General features: G+C 39.7%; 1 protein-coding gene across 5 annotated transcripts; it reads right to left on the bottom strand.

Annotated features, from left to right (window-relative positions):
- Positions 1–11,471: 11,471 nt before the first annotated feature.
- Positions 11,472–25,389, bottom strand: CZH9orf85 (chromosome Z C9orf85 homolog). Of its 5 annotated transcripts, none has more exons than XR_011147736.1 (5): positions 25,230–25,389; positions 15,184–15,290; positions 13,822–13,887; positions 13,026–13,055; positions 12,782–12,840 (listed from the first exon to the last, which is right to left on the bottom strand). XR_011147736.1 is itself a non-coding variant. In XM_069001828.1 (4 exons), exons 1-4 carry the CDS (start codon positions 25,329–25,331, stop codon positions 11,743–11,745), a joined length of 501 nt encoding a protein of 166 aa, XP_068857929.1. In that variant the 5' UTR covers positions 25,332–25,377; the 3' UTR covers positions 11,472–11,742. The 5 variants fall into 5 exon arrangements, 3 of the variants coding, with proteins under 3 accessions (XP_068857929.1, XP_068857930.1, XP_068857931.1); XR_011147737.1 differs by having other exon boundaries at positions 12,804–12,840; positions 13,804–13,887; XM_069001828.1 differs by lacking the exons at positions 13,026–13,055; positions 13,822–13,887 and adding an exon at positions 11,472–11,920 and having other exon boundaries at positions 12,727–12,840; positions 25,230–25,377.
- Positions 25,390–25,469: the final 80 nt, after the last annotated feature.

The following is a 25,469-nucleotide window of genomic DNA, read 5'->3' as shown; positions in this document are numbered from 1 at the left end:
TCAAACTCTTATCCAGTCACTCCTAATTAGGAAGGAAAAGAGCTGGTAGTTCTGAGAGAGGAAGGTGTCCCTGCCCATGTAAGGGGGGTTTGTAACTAGATGATCTTTAAGGTCCCTTCCAACCCAAACCATTCTATGCTTCTATGTTATTTTATGTACACAAGCAAGAGCTTGAAGAAAGAGATATTTTCCAATTTAACATCCAACTCCTAAAACATTTTATATTACATCACTTTACAAAACACAACTAGTTCCATATCCATGCACTTTACTTTGTTCCTCATACAGTTTATTTATGTGATGGCCTGTACCTCTTACTGCAGAGTGATTCACAATTCAGGAAACACTGTAGATCAAATTCAGATTTCCCCAGAATAAAACCTACTTTCAGCTTTTAATAGAGACCTAGTCACTACCTTAACCATTTCAAAAAGCATTAGGTATATGCCTACTTAGATTAGGTTTTTTCTGTGATACGAAATATTAATTTTACCTAATTTAATTCAATATTAATACTATTACTATATGAGAACAGTATTGTGAAAGATGTAGCTTTCAAGTGTGTTTTCATTTCATGCTCTTGATTTGGGCTTTAATTATAAATGCTCACATTGTAATTCATGATTAAACCATGGTGAAGTCATCAGTTATGATTATGACCAGACATTTGATTTTGACACTTTTATGATTTACATTATGTAAAGGAAGAGTTCTTGACACCTGAACATCGCTGGTGTATCTAATCCAGTCACCACACTTACTGCAGCCAAGACAAGTGATTCATGAGCTAAATTGTGAACAAAAATGAACTTTTTGACTGCTGTATCTGCCCTAAAAAGTAAAACAATAAAAAATATATCATTTGTTTTAAGCAAATCTTAGAGTTTACCTGTAATTGTTCAATTGCAAGTGTCTTCCAGCAGAGCACTGATGCCCACCCACAGTATGATGTTATAAATTTAGAAAACACTCTTCTGCTGTTACCATAGAAATCATTTAAGTTTGCAACAAAAAAATTATGGGGGAATTTAGGGAAGATATAACAGATGCTGTTAAATTTCATCTATTTTGTCTTCAGTGTACAAAATACCCTCAGAGTCAAAAAACAGTCAAGTTAGCAGAGGAGGGATGTTTGAAATCTTTAGCTCTGCCTGAGAAAAGTCTAGAAAAACAGAAGAATTGCTGGTAGCTGTGTTATCCAACTCCTCTGTGTCCACCTGTCTTACACCATTGGAAGATGTATCCTTCAGCTGCCAAGATTTGGGTCAGAGAATCACTTTTGGGATGAACAGGAATTACACCTATTTGCTGGGTTGGAAAAAGTTTTACCCCCAAATCTACCTTTTTTGAGACTTAAGACCTCCTCAGGTACAATGGCCTTTCCACCAAGAAAAATTCACATCAGAAATATACACTGCTATAACAGCTTTTCAAAACAGCTTCTGTGTGACCAGTTTGGATAAACAAGCATTTGTGGATATGCTTGTGAATCACTCACTATAGTGAAATTCCATGTGGACCACAAGGTCTTCTCAGCAAGAGCAAGTTTTGATTTGAGTACCTGCAATGCAGAAGGCTTCATATTCAAAATCACCTTTAGCACAGCAGAGATCTGAAAATGTCAGATCCAGACACCATTAGACTTAGTACTGAGATTCCCACTGGTTCTTACACAGTCTGGATTTGATGCAGCGCTTACACAGGACCAGGCTCATTTCTGCTTCTCACTCCACTCCACCAGAGAGGAGGCTGGGGAGGGGACATCACTAGGACAGCTGTCCCCAGCTGACCAAGGGGATATTCCATCCCGTGTGATGTCACGCTAAGTATATGATGTTGAGGAAGGAGGAGGGAGGGGCGAACATCTGGAGTGATGGGGTTTGTCTTCCCAAGTCACCAAAATGTGTAACGGGGCCCTGCTCTTCTGGAGAGGGATGAACACCTGCCTGCCCTTGGGAAGCAGTAAATTAATTCCTTGTTTTTCTTTGCTTGTATGTGTGGCTTTTGCTTTACCTTTCTCTTTACCTTTTGCTGTACATTTTACACTGTCTGTGTCTCAACCCATGAGTTTTCTTTTTAACTCTTTGCTCCCTTTTCCCACCAGAAGGAATGGGGGAAAGAGGAGAAGTGGGAAGAGGAGAATGAGCCAGTGACTGTTGGGAGCTTAGTTGCTGGCTGGTGTTAAACCATGGCACTCTTTAAACTCCTTTCTTCCAAAAACATAAATCCAAACCACTGCACTGTACCAACTACTAGGAAGAAAGCTAACATTAATCCAGCCAAAAAAACAGGACACCTGAGATAAATGGACAATTCCATATGTCTCACAAAGTCCTTTAGTACTTCAGAAGAAAACCTTGTACAATGCTGTTCTATAAAGCTGCTCTACAGTAATCCAGACCTTTAATACTAAATAAAACAACATGCTGGCATGGATTTGAATGCTCTCATGCCCATGTTTCTCTTCTAGAAATCACAAGCCAAAATATTAAATTAATTGTGAAGGAAATAAGAAGGAGTTCTGAAAAGCCAAATCCAAGGGGAGGGGCCAATAGGTAGTTTTCAGGTCTCTATTCCTAAGCACTTATGATTGTACCTTTTCCCTCTTGTGACCTCTCTCGAACTCAAACTTCTCCAGAACACACACACATTCATGAAGTGAAGGGATCGAGGAACCTCCAAAAGACAGAAAGACAAACCACAAACCCAAATGTTGCTGCTGTTCACAAACTCAAATTTTTGCAAATAACTCAATCCTAAATATTCAGCACCTTACAGGTATTTTTTGTTGGCAGTCTTCAAGTTGCTAACTAATGCAGAAGAACTTAATTCTTTTTAAAATAAAAGTTCAAGGCTTTCTTTCAAAAAAATAACTGCTTATCATGCATTTTACCCCTTCGTGAGCACAGTGACTTACTTTTAGTGAGAGGCAAACATTCTATTAGATTGGTACATATGGAGCCCCAGGTGTATGTTGACATAGTTTCTTACAAATTTGTTCAGTGTGTGTCAACAAAGGTCTGTACTGAAAGTTTCACAGTAATTTGTATTTTTGGCACTCAGAGATGAGTTTGCTGTGGCACTGAAACAATTAAGAAAGCACATTTAGCACGTGAATGTATTGGGTCTGGCTGACATGGAGCTGACTTTCTCCACAGCAGCCCCCAAAGATTACTCATGGCAAAACCCTGCTCTTCTGTAACAACTCCTGTAACAAGCAGCTCCTGGAAGTGACTAGTGAACTTCTCTTTTTGATTTGCACTGCTCCAACACTCATTTTTTACTTTATTTTTTATTTTTAGGGCTAGGATTAGGGTTAGGGTTGGGTCTATATTTGCTATCTCTATTAAGCTGTAATAATCTCACCGGTCTCCTTCTATCTTCTACTATGTTGCAGGAGAAGGAAGCGAGCAAGCAGCTGTGTGAGCATTTGGCTCTGACTTATGGCTGGCTCATCATGGTAAATGAGCAGGTGATTTTTGAGAAGGAATTCATCACAGGAAGGCAGACTAACTCTTTTCTATCTAGTCTTGTTTTCAGCTACCTAAACAGAAAAGTAAAAATTGTGTTGGTCCTGATGCACACCTCCATGTCCTCTCAACTAGCGGCTCAAGGGTGCTCCTGGGAAGTTGGTGTGGAAAATGAGAGTTCTGGATTAAATGTCATTTGGTGGCAATACTTCTTCATTTTCAGGCTTCTTTCTCTCTCAACAATTCTACACCAGATTTTCCAAGACTTCTGAGGAAATTAGTGAGCTGAGCTTAATCTAACAATGTGTAATCCTTTGATTTGTGTAATTTATTGTGTTTGTGCAGTGTTTACTTGTTTGTTTGGTTTTGGTTTTATTTTTATTCGTGTGTGTATGTACTAATTACATAAACATTCGCATTACAAGAGGCCAACAAACAGTATGAGCTCAGTAGCTCCGACTTTTGGGAACTCAGCACTTGCCTACTTGTGCTACTGCAGCTGCAGGTGGGTTAGGCGGGCTGGGAAGTACGGCTTTTTAAGCTTTCCCTGAAAGCAAACTTCACATTGAAAGAAGGATTTCCAACTCAGCCCTTGATCTCCTCAGAAGTTCACCAGAAGTGTAGATGGCCTGGCAGCTGTAGATGGTGGCAGCTCAGTGCACAGATCAAGGGGAGCTGCATGTCTGTGAGGTAAAAGCTGGCCAGCCAGCCCTGGGGAACGGAAACAAAGCCCTTTCGAGATACGCCGGCTGGTGTATCACCGAGAAGTTTGAAGGTAACTTGCAAGCAAACTTTTTCGCTTTGCTACAGTGACACCTGGTGTTGCCCGGTAGCTTTTTCAAGAGAGAAACTTGAGGATGTCGGTAAAAGCAGCAACAGAAAGTCTTGTACCTTGGCAATGACAAGCAAATATTCAGATTTTCAAACACAGGGGTTTTTTTCAGCACTGTTTTCTTTGTTCCACACTTACTAAGCGAAAAAAAGGAGCTTCTGTGACTTCGTCCATCTACTCTAGATTATTTACATATGCATTATACTCTGGAGCAGCAACTGTCACACAGATTTGGGGCCCTTGTCTACAATGAGATAGCAAAACACTCCTGTAAATATAAACGTAAAGGAAAAAGCCCGAACCCAATTCTTCATTGAAGTATGTCAAACATGAAGCCCACTGGACTTTTTGTTTCCAAATCAATTAGGGAAAATGTGTTTAACTACCAATATAGTTTACTCAAGATCAGTAAATTAAGCTCCCTTGTAATACCATTTACCTTTAAGAAGCAGCTCAGCATTCTGTCCTGATAGAGCTGGGGTAGAGTTAATTTTCTTCACAGTGGCATGGGGCTGTTTTGGTTTTCTGCTGAACACAGGGTTCGTAATACAGAGGTGGTTGTTATTTCTGAGCAGAGCTTACACAGAGCCAAGGCTTTTTCTGCTCTTTGTGCTGCCACAGCAGTAAGGTAGGGGTGCATGGCAGACTGGGAGGAAGCAGAGCGAGAACAGGTGATCCAAATTCACCAAAGGGATATTCCAGATCAGCATGCTCAGTATACAGAGTGGTGGGAAGAAGGAGAAAGGGTGGACAGTTGGAGTGATGGTGCTCGTCTTCCCAAGTCACCATCGCGTGTGATGGGGCCCTGCCCTCCAGAAGATCCTGAACACCTGTCTGCCTGTGGGGAGCAGTCAGTTAATTCCTTACTTTGCTTTGCTTGTGTGTATGAGTTTTACTTTCTAAGGAAAATTGTCTGCCTCTCATCCCGCGAGTTTTCTAGCCTGTCCCCTACCGATTCTCTCCCCAGTCCTGCAGGTGGGGCAGTGAGCAAGCAGCTGCCTGGGGCTTGACCGCTGGCTCTTGTTGAGCCACCACACATTCCCAGACTAACGAAACTCAGAGCCATGGATATTAAAGCAGTAGCTCTGTGAAGAAAAGATCTACACTCAACAGGGTCACTAATGGTCTAATGCTTTAATATTAAGAAAAACAAACCACAACCCCCTCCCCCCCCCCCCCCCAAAAAAAACCCAAACAAAAAACCCCAAACAAAATCTCATTAAAAACATTATCAAATTACAAAGATAAAGTAGAGATAACTCTGTATTTTTTTCACTGTAAATATCTAACTTCAGTTCTAGGAGTGGGATTCTTAATCTGAGCTGTTCCTTACTGGATCATTTCCATTAAGGCCCTACGAGAGGAAGTACTGAACAGCATAGTTACTATCCATTAAAATGTCTCATTTGGATCACTTTCATTTCAACTAAAATTAAACTATCTCAAACAACAACAAGCTATTTCATTCCTTGGAACCTGACAAAAACCTAGTTTGACATACTGGGGGGCAAGAAACACCAGCTTGGTGTCAGGCTAATTATGGTAACACTCTAGGTTTATTATTTGGACTAATTTCCATGCACATTACAGTGACAGCTGAACACGGCAGAGATGAAGAGAGGCAGGTGCAGGCTGTGTGAACTTCTGTACTTCTATATTCACAAGCTGTTTCCTGCCACACCCTCTTCCTCCTCTTCCCACCTTCTCCCCACCCTCTGCCTCTAAATGGCATTTTGGACCAACATGGCTGGACAACCCTGCCTGACACTATCAGAGATTGGACAGAGGCCGTTCTCTCCATTTAAAGACTAAAGCATATACATTACCCTTCCTTAAGGACCACACGCTCTGTTCTCATTAACAGCACACAGAATATCTCTGCTTAGTGAGGAAGTTGAGCACAGATTTAGTTCTGGCCTCTAGAGACAGGCCTAACCTGCCACACGCCTGGAGTGGCAAGGGACAAGAATGCCCAACAGGATTCTTTCTGACAGTGTCCTGGGTGAGTGCTACAGGGGGGTGTTGGTTGATTTTGTTGTTTGGTTTTGGTTTTGTTTGTTTGTGTTTGTTTGTGTTTTTTGTTTTGATTTTGGGTGTCTTTTTTCACAACCAATCAGCTGCTAATATGATTTTTTGAAGTAACATAGACAGCCACTACCTGTGCTTGATCTCCATAGACCTTAGGTCTATGGAGATGAGAAAGAAGCAACTGGTTAGATGCAGTGATCCAAAACACAATTCTTTCTTGAAAGGAGAGTTCATAATGTCAGAACTACTAATACCCACATGCAACTCAAGATAGTACTAAAACTGGAAAGAAAGGAAAACTTTCTGCTGAAGCACAGTAAAAACCATAGCTCTGAGGTTCTGATCACTGCATAGTTTTGGGATGGCTTAAACTTTAATGCAACAATTTCCTAAAATGGGAAGATTATGGCAATAGAGCTTGAAACTTTCTAGATATTTTCTAGGCAAATTCCTTGTGATCTTTTTAAAGCATAAGATTAGAGTTTTATAACATAAAGATTGTATTATGACTTTTCTCTAAGTAATGCAGGTACAAGCTTGTTCCTTCTGAAAAGTTCCATCACTAACTTATTGTCAGAAAGACTAAGCTGCTATTGAAGAGTTATTTTCTTTTGAGAATGAGGTATTATCCATTTCCAAAGAAAGACTTTTAAAATCTTTGTCATGTAGGCAGTAGTAAATCTGCTCTTGGTAAAAAGAATAGAAGTAGTCTGGTTTTATGGGGCTAATTATTCCTTGGAAATGGAAAGTTTGGGATTATTCTGCATTTCTCTGATACTATTAAAAAATCTTGTGGGGCCTTTTCATCTTTTTCCCCAAGACCCATGGCTTTATTTCACTTCACATACATCTCACAAGCATTATCACTTTGTATTGGGTTTGCACGGCAAGGTTTTGGTAGTGGGGGTGCCACGGGGTTGTTCTGTCTGAGCAGCTGGTAGAAGCTTCCCCTGTGTCTGATGAAGCCCACACCATCCGTCTCCAACATGGACCTACAAAGCAGTGCAGTTTGTTTTATGGTTCTGGCATCAATTCTGTTCCTCCTGCTGGGAATAACCCAGAGTAATACATTGTTGCTGACAGTCAGAGGCTGTATCAGTTCTCATGCCGGCTAGCAACTTCCACAGTGCAGTGGCTGTGGAAAAAGAATACGAAATAACCCTAAAAGGAACACAATAGTCAGGAGACAGAGCCTATGAGAAAAAAACAAAACAAAACAAAACAAACTATTATACATGTAGCTTTGCCACTCCTGTTCAATAACACTACAAGTTTCACTGTTGATACATACAGTAATAAGTAAACAACAGATACTTTTCATAGATAGTTTTGACACATAGTGTCATACTTGTTCACATAAGATTAGGGAAACTGCAAGTCAAGTGAAGAAGAGATATTACAATCTTGAGGCTCAAAAATGCAAGCTGTCCAAAAGAGAGAGGTTTCAAGTGAGTGCTGCCATTCTATAACAGGCGTAAGCCTTTTTTTGTTTACAGATCCTTTCAATTTGGGATTCTAAAGTTATGTCAGATGGAAATGCAAGAAGAGATTCAGGTAAAATCTTAATGCCTTTGGCTCCTGTTATCATATCCTCAAATTCAAGCTTCTTATTGATGACTGAATTATGAGTGCCACCCCTCTTATTACAAATAGGTGTTTTCTCATTGGCTTCAGGGGGGAAAAAAAAGGGGGGGGGGGGGGGGGAAAGGAAAAAAATATATAATTTCTATGTGATTTCATCTTAACTATTTTAGGGGATCCAACAGAAAAGTCTGCTATCTGAAATAAGCCAAATATTTCATTTCTGCTACAGGTAATTTGTCTGTGAATATGTTATCAATATATAGAAAGAGCTCACTTCAGCTGTTTCAAAGTTTAGGAATCCTACTTTACAAATTCACTGTATGTGATAAGCATGCATGCAGAGTTCATACCTTCTGTTCCACAAAGAGTTTTGAATTGTATTAGCTTTCAGATAAAAGGTAGGCAGGAGAATTAAGTGAGATGCTGGCAGTCTGCGTGAGCAGCTCCCTAAACATCTGATAACGAAAAACGTCTCTCCGTGTCACTTACAAAGCTTTCCTCATTAACTTTGTAAGTCAGGCTGGTGCTTCCAATAAGCACTCATTTTTGCATTTTCTACCAGCGTACATTTACTTATGAGAACTCCTAAACAAAGAAAACATACATAATTATAGGGCTAGAAGTTTACAAGGTGGGTCACATCTGATGACCTGCTATATTTTCTTCTATTTTCCTTGCTAATGCTATGATTTGCATCTCAACATCCAAGTACATGCCCATTATAGGGAGAAAGCAAGCTGTACTTTTCTTAATTAACCAGTAGTTCTATAAACCATCAGAGGCTGGTATTATTTCAGTATTTTAGAGGAATACAGAGTAATCAGTAGCCAAGAGAAGAATAGAAAAGCCCAGCCCATGCAAAACTGGAAGTAAATCATTGGGCAGTATTTTTTGCATCACCTGATCATTCAAAACATTTGATGATAGGATGTCTCAGAGATGCCTGTGAACTTTGACAGATAAGATCCTTAAGGAATTATGCTGGGAGGTAGCACCATGTCCATACCAGATTCTCCTCATACTGCAATGAATCCAGGTTGTCTTAAGAAATCATTGTACATGGGAATTTGATTTCCAGAAATGTGTACAAGTCAACAGTGACGAGTTCTGACAGCTCCAGCCTATGATGAGCATTTCCCCTTGTGGAATAAGAATCATCCGGCATGCCTGCCTCACACATACCGGCACCACTGTCTCATTCATTACTTCAGTGTTGAGTCATGCCAAACGACACTCCTAAGGGGCAATCTGGTAACAGGAACTCAACTGTCAGCAGCATCACTGCATCACTTGTGATGCATCAATTATTCTTCAGATGACTAATTATTAATATCTATCATTTTCTTTTTCAGTAATGTATTTGGTGAAGCACTGCAAGGTCCAAATCCTGAAACCCTTGATCTGTCATACCATTTAAACTGCATCTCAGTATCCTGCAGGCACTGGGGTATTTTTATTTCCTCTCCTTTAACGTTTATAAATACAAATTCATTATTATTTGTGAAAGAGGGGGTAGAAAGCTTTCAAAATCTCAATCAAAAACTCTAAAAATCATTCCATTGACTACCCTGAAGATCTTCTCAAAAATCTTTTTGATGACTTTCAATCTCCTTTCTTTTTAAACAATACTCTCATTTGTATATGATTTTACTGAAGATCAGCATTTAAAGGGGTCCTACCCCTGCATAATCCTCTGTTCAATAAGTTCCTCAAAAAGAAACAAAAACCCCAAACCCCTGATATTCAGAACTCTTATAGTCTGAGTTATAACAGCTTAATGCAGTTCCAAATATATCCTAACTTCAGACAAAATTAAACAAGAAAATTACAGCTGTTCCTTTTACTCATGTTAGAAGTGTCTTCAGTAAAATGCAAACTCCTTTTCCCTTGCAAAGCTGCCATTTTGTAAGCTGACTTACAACAACTCTGGAAATGGTGTTCCAGAAATTATTTCCAGCAGTATATCCTTCAGCCAGTGACAACCAAAGACAGAAGGCTTGCCAGAACCAAAAACTGTCTTCAGGTAGGCTTCGCTAACACCAGCCAGCCACCACTGCAGCTGTGCTCACCCACAGCAAAGTTTCATCAGCTCTAATACCAACTCTGAACAGAGCATCAGGAGTGACATGAAGACTTCAGAGGACTTTCCCTCTGTACAAACATTTTAGTACTGTGTTGCAAGACATTGTTTATCTGCGTGGCTCTGCTCACTCTCGGTACTGACAGGTTATGTCACCACTATGAGAAGAGAATTCTTCCCCTTATTTTCTCATTGTACAGCTCCTGCCAGTTCCATGACATGTTTTCCTACCATTCCAGGATTTCCTCTCACCTTTTGACAAAGGACTAGGCCATTATAATTTTTTCCAAGTGGAAGAACATTTCCCATACGTATGTCACTTTCAAAAGCCAAGTTCACTTTTGGTGACAGTCATGGGTTCCCATTCTTTCTGAAGCTAAATCCAGGTTTCTTATTAACTTCCCTCTACCCATTCTCCTACCTGGTCATCTGCACTGTGTGCGTGGGATATTCCTTGTTTACTCCGCCCTTGTTGATGTCAACTGGCAGGGTTACAGATGTGGCACTAAGTCAGATGTCACTGCTGTCCTGTTGGGAGGACTTATCTGTCAGTGAAACATGACCTTCACGATCCACACTTCTGAACACACCTCCTCTTCTGACAACCTCCTCTTCCGCCATTGACACCTCTTGGTGTTTTCCAGCTTCACAGGACAGACACAGGGTGCCTATCTGCACCCAAAGGATTAAGTTTCAGCATTTCCTTCATTCCAGGACAGGGATGGGTAACAATCTCAGAGCTGAATTTCCTCACAGGGCATTTAAAAAACATTGTTTGAGAATCAAATTTTTTCATGCTCACTACTGTAATTCAGGCAAAGCACCAAAGCAGATGTGACATAGCATAATGTCACAGGTTAATGTATACATACACTGTCAGTTAAATGTAGAGAGGAAGAAGACAGTACAGAAGAAATCAAACCATCCTGAATCCCATAAACTTCAGTTCTTTGTACAGCCTAATCAACACTGGAATAGAAATTGGGACGGGAGTAACTATAAGCATCACTCCACTATGAAAGTATTTTCAAATCAGAGAAAACTACATCAGATCCAGAGGAATCTCTGAATTCTGAAAATGAAAAGAAAGTGTGAGACTAGTTATGAGAAATTCTAAACAGTCTGCAGGTCTTGTTCTTTACAAAACATTGGCAGCAACAATGATTACAAATCTGTAATGCATACTCATACACGGTAAATAAGGATTAACTGTTCATGAACTGTACTGGTGATGGCATTTACACACTTGTTTCTGTTTTTGTGGAAAATAAAAAACAACAAAAATCCCCAGGCATAAGGGTAAGACACCATTTGGAGATTCACTGACAGAATGTTGCAAGTACTTCCTTCAGAAAACCATTACAACTGGTTTAGCTCTTCCTTTTCATGGCAAGGCTGTGTTTATTCTAGACTTTCATGTAGATTTCCAAGTAGCAATAATACTTCCAATGGTCACATAATATTGAATTTCACACAATTACACAAAGAGGCTTTATTCCATAAAACAGGAAGATGTTACATGTATGAAATAAATAACTATGCTTACAGATAGAATTTCTTTTCAAAGAAATTCTGTTCCTAATACACAAAAATGTTTATTAATACAAATCCCCACAAGCATTATTATACACAGTGCCAACATTTCCATACAAGGACCTTGGATGTCAAATCAGGGTTTGGAGCAGTTTAAGGCAAACACTAGTTTACCATATTTGATTGCATATCATCTCTTGTATAAACACAAACTTTTAGATCTCTGTTGTTTCAAAATTCATACTTTTAAATCGTTCTTCAAGCACATCAGAATCTTCATCACTGTCTGCACTACTGAAATTTGTATCAGACTCCAGCTCATCCTTCAATTTACTGTTCTCTTGGCCACTTTTAGTAGTCTCACTCTCAGTTCTGTCTTGTCCTTTATCAATCCTGTAGAAAGCAAGAGGGATGTTATCACCACCCACTTCTGGAACTTAAACAAGAATGGGACAGAGAATAGAATATTCTCCTGACATTCCATCACAATATAAGACAGAAGATGGCAGGAAGTGGGAAGAAGTAGAAGAGGGGCAAAAAAGTCCCTAAAGTTACATCACACTGAATAGGAAGGAAGGATATAAAACATAGGAAAGTATGCAGTACAGTATTTAGTACAGAAGAGACTGTAAAGAAAGAAAAATATTTGAACAGCTTGACCAAGTAAGCAACTGCTGAATAATTGTCACAAACTAGTAAATTAATGTTGTATGTATCATGCTCAATAAAGAGAGAACTTTAGGAAAAGAATAAAAAAAGGCAAAAGCTTGCTAAATATACTGTGCTAACTGTGCTCAATATCAGTCCTTGTTTGGTTCTTCTGTTCACTAGTAACTGAATCATCAAGTGGCAGACAAAATGCAAACAGTCAATTGGCTTCTGCATATTTTATGAAGCTCCGCACCAAGAGCTGCTTTGAAGTGCTTTGTTCTTAAGGAAGATATGCAATTTACCCTTTGGTGTTAAAATGTCTTATCCAAGTAGGACTTTTTTATGGCTCAACGCCACTAACATCAATAATCATTTCACCCCTAGTTTCATCTGAAGAAAGTGAGGAAAATTACTCTCACTGATTCCTGTTGGGATAATTGAGAATACAGCATAAAGCACAACACCTTCTCAGCAGTTTCCAAGCAAGGTTTATTACAAGGGGAATAAACACTGAAGGACTGAAACTATGTACTCTATGAGCTACTTACGGAATTACTATTTCTTCTTGTTTCCCACATTTAGCACAAATTTCTAGTTTACCAGCACATGGTCGACAAATAATATGATAAGGATCTTTTACAGTCTTCTGGAGGCACTTCACACTGTGGAGAAAGAAAACATGATTAAAAAAATATTGTGGACACTTATTAAACATTCTGCGTTCAAATACAATATAGACACACTCCACAAAAGAGGAACAACACGTTTTAAGTCAGTTTCAAATGAAACACTTGGTGTTTTATCAAGTAGCACTATCAAAATCATTGCCATTCACCCCCTCCCTTACCTTTGTCAGGAAGCATTATTAAAAAGAGTACTGAAAAAGAAACATTAAATCAAGATTTTTATATTTGACAAAAGAAACATTTCCATTCCATTCAGTAGGTAGTTTTTACTTTAGAAGTTGCATAATTTTTGTTTTGATGATAAAAGTAGAATATGGCATAAAAAAGTACATGGATTTTACAAATAAAAAGCTTACAGTTCAAACACTGCAATGACCTCCTCTTGAACTTCTCAGACTATAAACTGAGTCAGTGCTAGACTTTGTTTTCTACAAACACAAGCGTGCATGGAACAATATTCTCAACAAACCCAGCCTAATAATGTAGAGGGTTTGGGCTATTCCTTTTAAAAATATGATACTCTGTAGACCTAGCAATTTCCAAAATGCCATGGCTTAACATTCAGGGGACATTTCTAAAGTCTTGTATATCTGGAGAACATAACCCAGAACCATATACCCCACGTAATGCTGCTGTCTTGAAAGTCATTTCCTTGGTTCTCATGCCCTCAAAATTCTTCCCTGGCATGTCATACAGGGGCACTACCAATGCAAGGCAGATTTATATATCTTTTAAAAAATAGTTTAACTTCTAATAATTATTACTTGAAATAAAGTAGGGAAAACTTGTGGTTCTACTTAACATTCATAATTTTAAAGATGTTAAAAAACTAAAAATAAGTTGAGGTACAGAGAAGTCCTCCATTCCCATCTCTTGCAATATAAAGAATTCATTCTTTTTAAAAAATTGTCATATTTTTAATGTCTAGTATGCTTTTACTTCACCCAGAAGCTTCACCTGCCGAAAATTTTCAGTCTTGTCCTTTCAGAACAGTGGCTCACCCAGCCATTGCACTGCTGAAATCTAGAAAACATCACCTGTAAAGTGAGAATGCTCTGAAGCACAACTTCCTTGCTCAAAAATATGAGGGAGAACATCACATATTCTGTTACAAGCTGCTGTTCTACAATGTCACTTTTCCTACTTCCAATGCTTCCCTGATTTACATGGGGTTTTTGCCTGCTTTCCTCCCTTTCAGGAAAAAAACAGGATGCACATAGTTATTTGAGAAAGTTAAAAAAACACAAAAGCCAGCTTCATCTGTGATGCACAGAACCCAGAATGCTTATTTTTTATTCAGCAAGCCTTCTACCTAAAAATTTATTTTTTACACAGAAGGGTGAAACTGATTACTAACATCAAAATACCTGTTGCATATATGTTTGCAATACTAAAAAGTAAAATTTTACACAAGTGGGGAATACACCATAAATAAACACTTCTTCCCTTTTGATCTACTGAAAATGGAAATAAAATACACCATCAGCTCAGGGAACTGCACACACATTTGCAGAACCTCTTCAAGCAGTTCCTAAGTATTTCAGAAATTTGTAACTGACAGCAACACTGAGATGCTGAGCAAGCTACTGTGACAAACGTGGCTGTGTCGTGCACCACAGCCCAGCTGTGGTTTCTCTCAGCTCAATATTTTGTTGCTGAAACACTGGCTGTGTCTGCTACCACAGGAGGTAAGGACCGCTGCAGCTGAGCAAATAAGAAGGAAGCAGAGAGCATTTGCCTCTGAAAACTAAAATAATTTGTATGTTTGTGATAGGTTAAAATATTTATCATCTTTGTTATACAGTTATACAAAACCAAGTAATACAGAACCATATGCAAACAATGTCAACATTTACTACTTAGGATCATAGTTTCTTACAGAAAAGGAGCAAACATGCTAAGAGGTAATGAAATGCATGTATTGCAAACATTAGTGAAGTACAGAAGTCAAGAGATGTGCAGATCCCTCTAATACAGACTTGAAACAAGACTTAGATAATCATGTTACAACAGGTTCAGGTTTGACTTTTTCTTCAGGAGGATACACTGATGGTCTTGGAAACTTATGGGTCCACAGTTCAACCAGTTTTAACAGCAAAGAGGGAAGCAATTGCTTTTCCTCTGCGTCTCCTCTTCAGAAGTTTAAGACAAAAGACTTATGAATTAGAAAATTAACATTGCCTATATAGTCATTGCAGACTCCAAATTTGAAAAATGTTGCATAACAGCAGCTTCTTTTGTGAGTTTCCAAAGCCAGAATATTTTCTAAAAGCTCACAAACGACATGATCAACAATTAATAAAAAGTATCTTAACTCACCATTTTTTAGGTTTTGTCAGTAGTTTGTACTTTCTGAATTTTACTCGCCATTCCAAGATACCTTTGCAATGCTGACACACTCCATCATGAAGCTTAGCATTTATTTTCTGAATAAATAAATAAAAATAAAAATACATTGATTAATTCCTCCAGTAAAGAGTATAATCTTGCTTAGAAAGCATTTTCACCCATTATATGATTAATACAGTATTATAAATATGTTTGCTTGATATTAACATTAAGCATTTCATATACATTTATGTCTAGCAATTTTCTTCAATGGGAAGAGTACCTTAAGGTTAAAGACTACATTAACATTATTATTATAATTTTAATATTCTTAACAGTAGTAGTTCTTTATGTTGTTATATTGTTGATAATTGATTACTGTAGGTATTTTATTCTTTTCATGTCTAGACATTTTACAAAATGGATTTAAGAAGAAGTGAACCCTGAATTACAGTTTTTGTCCAAAGAAGACACCTTACAAGACTTAGCATATAACTTACTATTGTTGAAGCTATCACTATACTACATAGTTTAAACAGTCCCAGGATTTTTTCTCAGATAACAATGAAGTAGAATCCGCACACTACTTGCAGTCAAATTATTCAGTCTCTCTCTAATCCTAGCCTTCTTTTATGGAAAATACTTTTGCTTTCTGTACCTAAGAAAAAATCCTTAAAATGGTAATTTAAACCATGGTATATTTTCAAGACAATGAAAAATTTACCTTAACATCTCCTACAACATTTTGTGTTTAACTTTCTCAGAAACATAAAATGTCACCTGGACAGTAGTATTTGCACAGGAGACGTTATTCTCAGATGGGAAGTGGTACCAAACCACACTCTTACCTTAAATAACAAGCAACATCCTTGTATGCTCAACCTAATTTTGTTTCTTCTCTATCTAAGAAAGCTAGCAGTAATGTTATCTATCACATAGATTTTCATATTCATTCAAAAATTTAAAAATATAAATTTCACAATTTAAAAAAGCATATGTATTTTTAAAGGTAATTTTTAAATGGCTACCATATCAACATTGCATTATTAAAGTGGTTTAAACCACGTCTGCTTTTTACCATACCTAAAAGGAGTGATTCTGTATTAATCTGGATTACAGTTTATATTATTCTTTCACAGATAAATTGAAAAAGGTTATTCTATGAATACAGAATCTTCTGAAGTAATTTCCTACCTTTGTGACCCGCAAGAGCTTCCTACTACTCCACAAAGCTCTGCTTCAATTCAGAAGACAAAAAAAAAGCAAGCCAAGCTTTAAAAATACAGTATCTTATTCTATTCCAAAAAATGTATATGGCAGAGGAAATGCTACTTTCAAGTGAAACTATACTCTGAGACTTGTGTTCCATTGTCTCCTTTTTTATTAAGCTTACACATCCAGTATGAGTTTTCCCATGGTATAGTTAACTGAAGGTGTGGTGCTTTCTGGCTGTTTTCTAAATAATCAAATGCAGACTTGGCATATTAAGAAACCAACCAAACAAGGTTTTGCATACTGTGTGGATATTCAATACAGAAAGCTGTGGTTCTGATGCATTACAAATATATTTTCAAAAAAATACAAGCAATTTGTTAATGCACAAAATTTCTGAGATAAGAAAATCATTGGTAAGTTCTCAGCAGATATCTGTTAAAGGCAATTCAATATGTCACAAATCAATATCTTGCAATTCAAACTGCTGTGAGCAGTGCCTGTGCTCAGTCTTTCAAAACTCATGCAGTTCAAAGATAAGCCTTCTTTTCAGTGCTTGACCAGCACAGAGTACGACTCCAAGCGGAATAGCCCACATAAGCTTCTAGCAACTGGTAAACTAGCCAGAACTTCCCAGCGCTCCCCCTCACTCGCCTGACTTGCATCGACTGGTAATGCGGGAGGGCAGTAAGATACAAACACTGTAATTTGTTTCTCCACGTGGGGATACATTTATTAACACAGCTATTTTCAGTTTTGCTAAGGCAGAATCCAGTGAATGTCAAAAGACTGCAGTAGCTTAAGCTGAAGGCAGATGGTTGTCTTTCCAAAGAAGCAGGTAGCTTCCTGGATGAAGACGGCGTCCTTGGCTGGGGCTGGGGTCAGGAGACACTTCGTGATGCAGGGGCAGGCTCAGCAATGCCTCAGGCACTTGGAATGCAAGAGGCCGTGCTCAGGACTGCATGTGGCACTCCCAATGCAGAAGAATGAAATAGGAACTACTTCAGAAACCTCTCATCTGAAGCAAATGCAAAGTTCATCAAACAGGCAGCCTATTACAAATTCTGCTAAATATTTGCTATGAAACAAGGAAATATGCATAGTTATTATTAGTGGAGCTTTATAAAGCTCTTCCCCATCCCAATACTCTTACCATCTGGCTCCAGAATACACAATGATCACACAGTGATGCATTTCTTTTTTCTTCTTTTTCTTTTTTCAGTCAAACTGAAACACTGACCATCCCAAAAGCCAAAGATTCCAAAGATGAAGGGGCACTACAGCAGGGCATACACAATCCAGGAGGTTCCTAGCATACACTGATGACAACTGGCTACTCCAAGTGATAGAAGAGCCAACAAGGAGAGGTGCTGTGCTGGACCTTGCTCTCACCAACAAGGAGGGGCTGGTGAATGTGAAGCTCAAGAGCAGCCTGGGCTGCAGTGATCATGAAGTGGCAGATTTTAAGGTCCTTGGGGCAGTGAGGAGTGTGGGAAGATCACTACCCTGGACTAAAAGAGGGCAGACTTTGGCATCTTCAAGGATCTTCTTAGCAGAGTGCCATGGGATAGGACCCTGGAGGGAAGAGCAGCCCAAGAGAGCTGGATGATATTGAAGGGTTGTCTCCTTCAGGTTCAAGTGCAATGCATCCCTACAAAGAGGAAATCGTGAAAGAAAACCAAGAGACCTGCATGGATGAACATGGATGAGCTCCCTGGAGAACCCTAAACAGGTAGCTTACAGAGGGTACAAGCAGGGCAAAGTAGCCTGGGAGGAATACACAGAAATCGTCCAAAGAGCCAGGGAGATGGTTAGGAAAGTTAAGTACTGGCAAAATAAATCTGGCAAAGGACATCAAGGGTAAGAAATAAAGGTTCTTTAGGTACATCGGTGATAAAAGACAGACTCGGGAAAACATGGGTCCTCTCAGGAGGGATTCAGGATACCGAAGACCTGGTTACATAGGACATGGAGAAGGCATTAAGCCAGTGGGATTGAGTGTGTACCCTCAGCAAGTTTGCCAGTGACACCAACCTGTATAATATGGTCAACACATTGAAGGGAAGGGATGCCATAGAGAGGGACCTGGACAGGTTTGAGAGGTGGACCTGTACAAATCTCATGAAGTTCAACAAGGCCAAGTGCAAGGTCCTGCACCTGGGTTGTGGCAATCCCAAGCACAAATACATGGTGGGTGGAGAATGGACAGGGAGTACTCTGACGAAAAGGACTTTGTGGGTGTTGGTGGATGAGAAGCTCAACATGAGCCAGCAGTGTGCATTTGCAGCCCACAAAGCCAGCCAGCAGGGCAAGGGAGGGGATTCTGCCCATTCACACTGCTCTTGTGAGACACCACATAGGCATTCAGCTCTGGGATCCCCAAGACAAGAAAGACATGGACATGGCAGAAGAAGTCCAAAGGAGGGCCACTAAGCAGATCACAGGACTAGAGCACCTCTCCTACAAAGGCAGGCTGAGAGCTGGGGCTGTTCAGCCTGGAGAAGAGAACAGGGACCTTAGAGCACCTCCCAGTACCTGAAGGGGGCTACAGAAGAGCAGGAGAGGGACTTTTACAAGAGGATGTAGTGACAGGACATGGGGGAATGGCTTCAAACTGAAAGAGTAGGTTTAAATCAGATCTTAGGAAGAAATTCTTTACTGTGAGGGTGGTGACGCACTGGAACAGGTTGACCAGCAAAGCTGAGGATGGCCCACCCCTGGCAGTGCTCAAGACCAGGCTGGATGGGGCTCTGAGCAATCCGGTCTAGAGGAAGGTGTCTCTGCTTATGACGGGGGGGATGGAACTAGACAATCTTTAAGGTCCCTTTCAACTCAAACCATTATATGATTCTATAATCACATTTATGTGTGTCAAAAATCACATTAAGCATCCTGATCCAGGGATAAATATGCCTGGACTTTTCAACATGATAAGACCACAAATCTTACACAGCTACTCATGAAGAAATCACATTGCATCTGCTCAGAAGGTCACAAACTGGAAAAAAGACAACAGCTTTGAAGTTCTAATTTTCTCCTTCTAAGGGGCACACATACAGCATCTTCTTCCTCTTCAGCAATTTCCTGTACTTTTTATTCAATTTTGATACTTCAATATGGGGCGTTGTCATTAATCATTGGCTCAGCACAGCTGAATACAAGAGAGACTACGACTCTACAACCCTTACAGGCAGTTGGTTTAGAAAGGCAAAGGATTGATGTAAAGAAAGCAGTTACAGAGTTTAACTTGTGTTTGTCTTTTAGATTTATTTTGCTCAGGAAAAAAAAAAAAGTATGATATTTAAATGGTACTATTACTAAAACAAGTTTCTAATTTACTGTGGTTTTTTACACTTAATTCAGCATTTCCTCTGGCCAAAAAAACCCATAACATACCATTTTCAAAAGCAATGCAGACTTAAAGAAGTAAAGAAAGTTGTCCCTAATGGAAGACTTGAATAATCTATTTTTTCAGATTTTTGAAATTTCTAAAAAACATGTGAGAGAAGTTCTCATAATAAACTGGAAGACAAACTTTCTTGTTTCTCAGTTCCCAGTCAGAATGGGGAAGTCACTAGTAAAATAAAAGAAACCCCTCTGGTGCTTACTTTTCCTATTAAAACTTACTTTTTAATACTTTTTCTATAGTGTTCAAACTTTCACATACTCATATTTTCTTCCTTTTGCCCATTTAATAGCTTGCTTTCCCTTAAGGGTATAAAAAAACCCAACAACCCACACAAAGACCTGAACAAGGGTTGTAAACTTCATTATTCTTTTCCAACTTTTCTAACCACCTTTTCTGCAGGTAGTCAGGCCCTCACACACAAATAGGAGGTAGTGCTTGTGGCCTGAAATTAATTTCTTGGTTTGAAAACAACTCCAACATGTTATATTACGTTTCTGTAGCAGCAGTTTCTCTGGGGTTTTCTTTATGCTCATTTAGTCAATAGCTCTCTCTTTTCTTTAGTGTACTTTGCTCCAAGGAGAAGTGCAACTCATCCAGTGCTTACATCATGTCTATACATTCTCCAGGGAAATTACAGTTACGCAATACAGACATACCTAAACAGTCTTAAAGTATGAAGCCACAAAATATTTCATGCGCACACTATACGCTCAGTCAGTTGTACATTAACAAATCAAAATCCTCTGCTCATGTAACTCAATATTAAATCACCTAACAACCTGCCAAAAGCAGTTCAGAATGTATTAAAGTAAACGAATGCACCTACACCTACTAACTTGGCACACAAAATAATCCCTAGCTAAAACTAGCATAAAATGCTCACAGGCAAGACGTAATGACAGGGCTTCAAAGAAGCTTCGCCATCTGTTTGTAAGCTTCTAATTACATGTGAACCTATGGGTATTTTGATTTCCTCTATTGAAAGCAGATTCCTGCTACTGAGCACATATCAGTGGTCTATTCTGCTGTAAATGAGTGTAATGTTAATGCCACACATAAACTTCCTTGTTTAGAAACAGAAACACAGGTGACACTGCTTCAATCAGCAAGGATGAATGCAGCACATGGATGAATGCAGCACATGGACGAATGCAGGATTTCTGAACAACTAACTTCTCAGAAAAACAAAACTCCACAAGATCTCCAGCACATGACTGTAAAGCAGCTAGAGTAGGTCAGTGCAAATGGACAAATATGAAACTGAGCTACCAGATGCCAAATTTCAGGGGTCTAATACACATTTCACAGGCTGAAATTGTCCCCCCTAGAGCTTCACTTGCTCATATATTGTATCAGTATTACTTGAAATTCCTTTTTCTACAGATATTTTCTCATCAAGTCTGTTTCAAAATTTAAGCAACATATGGATAGCATTTAAGAGAGCACTGGAAGGACTCTCACCATCTCCCCCAGAAAGAATGGAAAATACACAAAGACACAGAAACACACACACACCAGACACATCTGCACCTACCCACACATTCTTTCTCTCACTCTCCGCCCCACCTCCAGAGCTGGGTTAGAGTCCAGAGCAGATGTTATATTTGCTCCTATTTTCCCTACATGAAAGATTACAACCCAAGACTGAATGTACTTCTGAACCCAGAGTAACAGGAGTGGCTAGAGAGCAGACTTCAGCCTACCAAGCTACTCTGTGCTGCAGCAAGAACATAATCTAAAAAACTGCAATATGGTTATCTAACAATTCCAGTTGGCCACTGGTTTATCTTTATCTCCCTTCTGTGCTTCAAAACATGATTACTGACTCAGCATTCAAGTTCTATATTCAGCTGTTCTGTTCCTAGTGCTTTCCCACAGTCTCAACCAGTGTTTCCACTAAAACAAGTGATTTATTCAGGCACCCAGCTGAAAAAGTAACTGACATCAACACTGTGGTAAAGCTGAGGTTCAGAGTTAATAACCCCGGAAATTTAGGGAAATATGGATTATCATCTTGGGTGTACTTAATGAAAATAAAGAAACGGAGAAACAAATCAGTAATTTGAGTGCAAATATGAATCACTTTGTGGTTTACCATCTTACTAGAATGGAATTCTAAATGTTCTCATTGAATGATATTTGCTTTCATTTCTAGAATTACTGCAGCTTCCATGATGACTTATGTAATAGACTTGATATAAAATGTATATTCATACAACATAATGTATATTCCTCAGCTTGGTGCTGCAAAGAGCTATTCTGGAATATACCATGTAATGCAAACACCCATAAACAAATTCCAAGATTCAGTAACTAACAAGACAGTGTCTTACCCTGTCCTGGCTATTCCTTCTTCAGGTCATCCTAAGATGCAAACTTTTCCAGCATTGTTGTAGGCTGCTTTCCAAATACAGTAGAGAGGCATGGTACTTTGTTGCAAGGATGTTTCACCTCAACAAGCCTATCAGAGCTACGCTGTAGTAATGTTGTAGTAAAGACTGATCATTAGAGGAAAGAGAGACGGATCTGCTAGCATGTTCTGCAAGTAATCAGATCTGTAGCCTTTAAGATTGGAAAATGGATGACACGGTCAGTGTCAGACAAAGAGCATAAAACATTTCAAAAAACCACAAACCAACTGGATAATGACTGCCGGCAGAGAAAAGTCAAAATACTGTTAGATCAATTTTCTCTGCACTGTTTCACTGAGAGAAATAGCAATAACACCATAATTAACTACCTCAACTCCACCCACTGTACAACCTGAAGCTCTTGTAGTAAATAATCAACATTACTAATGAAGTGCACAATAGCAGCAGGATCCAAATTTTAAGTTGATAAGCATTTTGCAGCCTTTCAAGATAGTATTGCATTGGACAGTGTAAAACAGTAGACAGGGCAAATACAAATACCCCCATATGTCTAACAGTGATTTACAGGAGATCCACTCTCTTCGAGGAGATTTAAGCATTCTTTTGATCTACTGAGCTAATGAGAGGTAGAAAGGAGTAAGCCCCACGCCTGTATCAGTCCTGTGATAGAATTTCTACTATTTCTTCCTTTTCCTCATCACACCTTGAATATCCATGACACATCTGAACATCCAGGACTACAAAAGACAGAGATGCAAAACTGTCATCATTCAGCATAGTCCATATCTAAACAATGACATTAATCACCACTTTATCTTTGCTAGTCTAACTTCTTTACAAATTTCACAAACAGCACAAATGGGGCTAGTCATCATTATAATGACCCCTGTGTACCCCTGTCCTGGTTCTGGCCAAGCCAGGGTCAATTTTTCCAGGATCCAGGAGGGTCAGGGCTAGGACACAAAGGTTACTCTATACCACCTTACATTATTTTCCAGAAATGGGGGTAGGGGTCCCTTCCAGGTGACACAGCATGGTGTGGTCTGGTACCACCAGGCCATTGGTCCCACACAGTAAGCATTTGTGTGTGAATCATCTCTTCTACACTGTCATCACTTTGTTGCTGTTACTGTTCATTTTCTTATTTCATTTGTTGTTTCCAGTAAATTGTCCCTATCTGAACCTGTGATCTTTGCCTTTTGTGCCTCCAATTCTCCTCTCCAGGGCTATTCAGGGAGAGAGGTAGGGGGAGGGGTGAGTGAGTGAGTGGTGCACAGTTTAGAGAGTTTCAGTGGGAACACTAAATTGGGGAATATCATGCCAAAAATACGACGATACCTTAGGACTTGAATTTGTACATGACAGTATGCCACAAGAAAAAAGGAATGTATCCTTCCCCTTACCACACATTATCTAACCCCAGAATAGGAAGTGCGTTCTTCAGGATGCTTCTTCCACACGCTCAGCCCTCTCCATGAACTGGCAGGCATAGAGAGAAAAGAAATCATTTACTTGAAATGGAAAGAAAAAAGAGACAAGTAGATGTCCACAGCAAACCCTGGCTACATTTAAAAAATATATATTTATTTGAGTGCATGATATTGTGTATATCCTGTATTCTACAGGATATCCATGATACAATACAATATCCATGTATTCTACAGGATATCCATGATACAATATCCATGATATTGTATATCCTGTATTCTACAGGATATAAAATATTTTTAAGAGAAGAAAAACAAAAAACCAGCCATGTAGGTATTAAAGTGATTATTTCAGTTACAAAACTGATACCAGGATTCAGCTTCTCTTTGAAAACTTTTCTGATAGACCAACTCTCAAGCATATTTTTGTGTGTGTATGTTTGTACCCAGACAGAAAATACTCTCCTATCAGAGGTCATGCAGTAACTCACACAACAAATAATACTGTCACTGCTTAGAATCCTAGGAAAGCAGCCTGTTCAACTTGCAGAACTAGTCCTACAACAACTAAAAAACCAACCAAAACAAACTCAGAAAAAGCCCAAACCTCCCTCTTTGGCATCAAGGCTTTAACTTACTACTATGTTCCCCTCCTCCCAGCTCTTTTTGACAACCCAAGCAGGTTCAGTTAAACGGATATTGATATGACACCTTCTCAGTTTAGCCTGCAAGACGAAACATCCCACTTTGGTGGTGTTATGGCTCAGACACACTGCGTGTTCTTCAATGTTACCAAAACTCCAAGCACAGAGCGTGTTTCAAGAATATATTGTAGACATTTCCCTTCTCTTCCTTAGAACCAAAAAAGACAAGAGTCTTCTGAAGTAACAGTGAAGATGATAACGTTAGTAGCAGAAGTGCCAATAGACTAGCTGAAGGCACCTTTCTAACTAACCAGAAGAGCCCCTCTTTCTTTAAAAGAAATTAAAGTACACATGAAAGTTGTCTCAAAAGTATGCAAATTGAAGCTGGACATTTATATGTGTGATGGGGGAAAGATGTTCAAACTAAACTCTCAATACATCAAGATGTCTGAGTTACGACCACTAGTCCCAAACCTTGAGAAGACCAAACACCTTTCAAGAAGTCATATGGATAATGCGCCATGGTACATTTAATTACTGCACTCACTGCACAAATGTAAGTGCTTTATTTCAGTCTTCCTCTTAATAATTCTTTGGCTTAACTAGGTCCTTTCAGGTCATAAGTATGATTTACGTTTCACACTACACATTTGCTCACAGTGACAACTGCCTGAAATGTCTTGCAACGATTCTCCCTTAGCAGCACTGTGTCTGGTGTGGGCGGACCCGGGCCAGAGGTATCTCCATCAGTAAAACGGTACCTCGGTATCCACTGCCGCGTGACTTTGCTTGAGATCCCGACGCCTTTCAGGACCTGGCACCAGACCTCAAGGGACAGGCCATGGCTTCAGTGGCCATAGAAGGACCTATCCATGCTTTGGCAAGAAACCCTTCCCAGCGCTCCGGCGGCTTCAGAGGGCCGGCTTCTGACGCCGGGACAACCCCGAGCCGGCCCGGGCCCGCCCCCGCCTACCTTGCACCGGGCGCTGGTGTCGTACTTGTCGTTCCTGAAGGCGCGCGCGTTCTGGTGGCGCTGGGGCCGCGTGCGCGCCACGTTCCCCCGCTCCGAGCTCATCCCGGCCGGTGCCGCGTGCCCCGGAACCGCTCCGCGGGCCCGCCCGCGCTGGGCGGTGCCGCCGGCGTGCGCCTCCATTGGCGCTCCGGCCCGCGGGGCCCCGCCCCGCCCGCCCCGTCAGCCGCCGCGCCGCTGCAG

Source organism: Aphelocoma coerulescens, assembly GCF_041296385.1.
Source record: "Aphelocoma coerulescens isolate FSJ_1873_10779 chromosome Z unlocalized genomic scaffold, UR_Acoe_1.0 ChrZ, whole genome shotgun sequence".
In the NCBI taxonomy this organism is placed as follows: Eukaryota; Metazoa; Chordata; class Aves; order Passeriformes; family Corvidae; genus Aphelocoma; species Aphelocoma coerulescens.
Note: the sequence above shows the minus strand (reverse complement) of the source record. Positions and strands in the feature narration are given on the sequence as shown.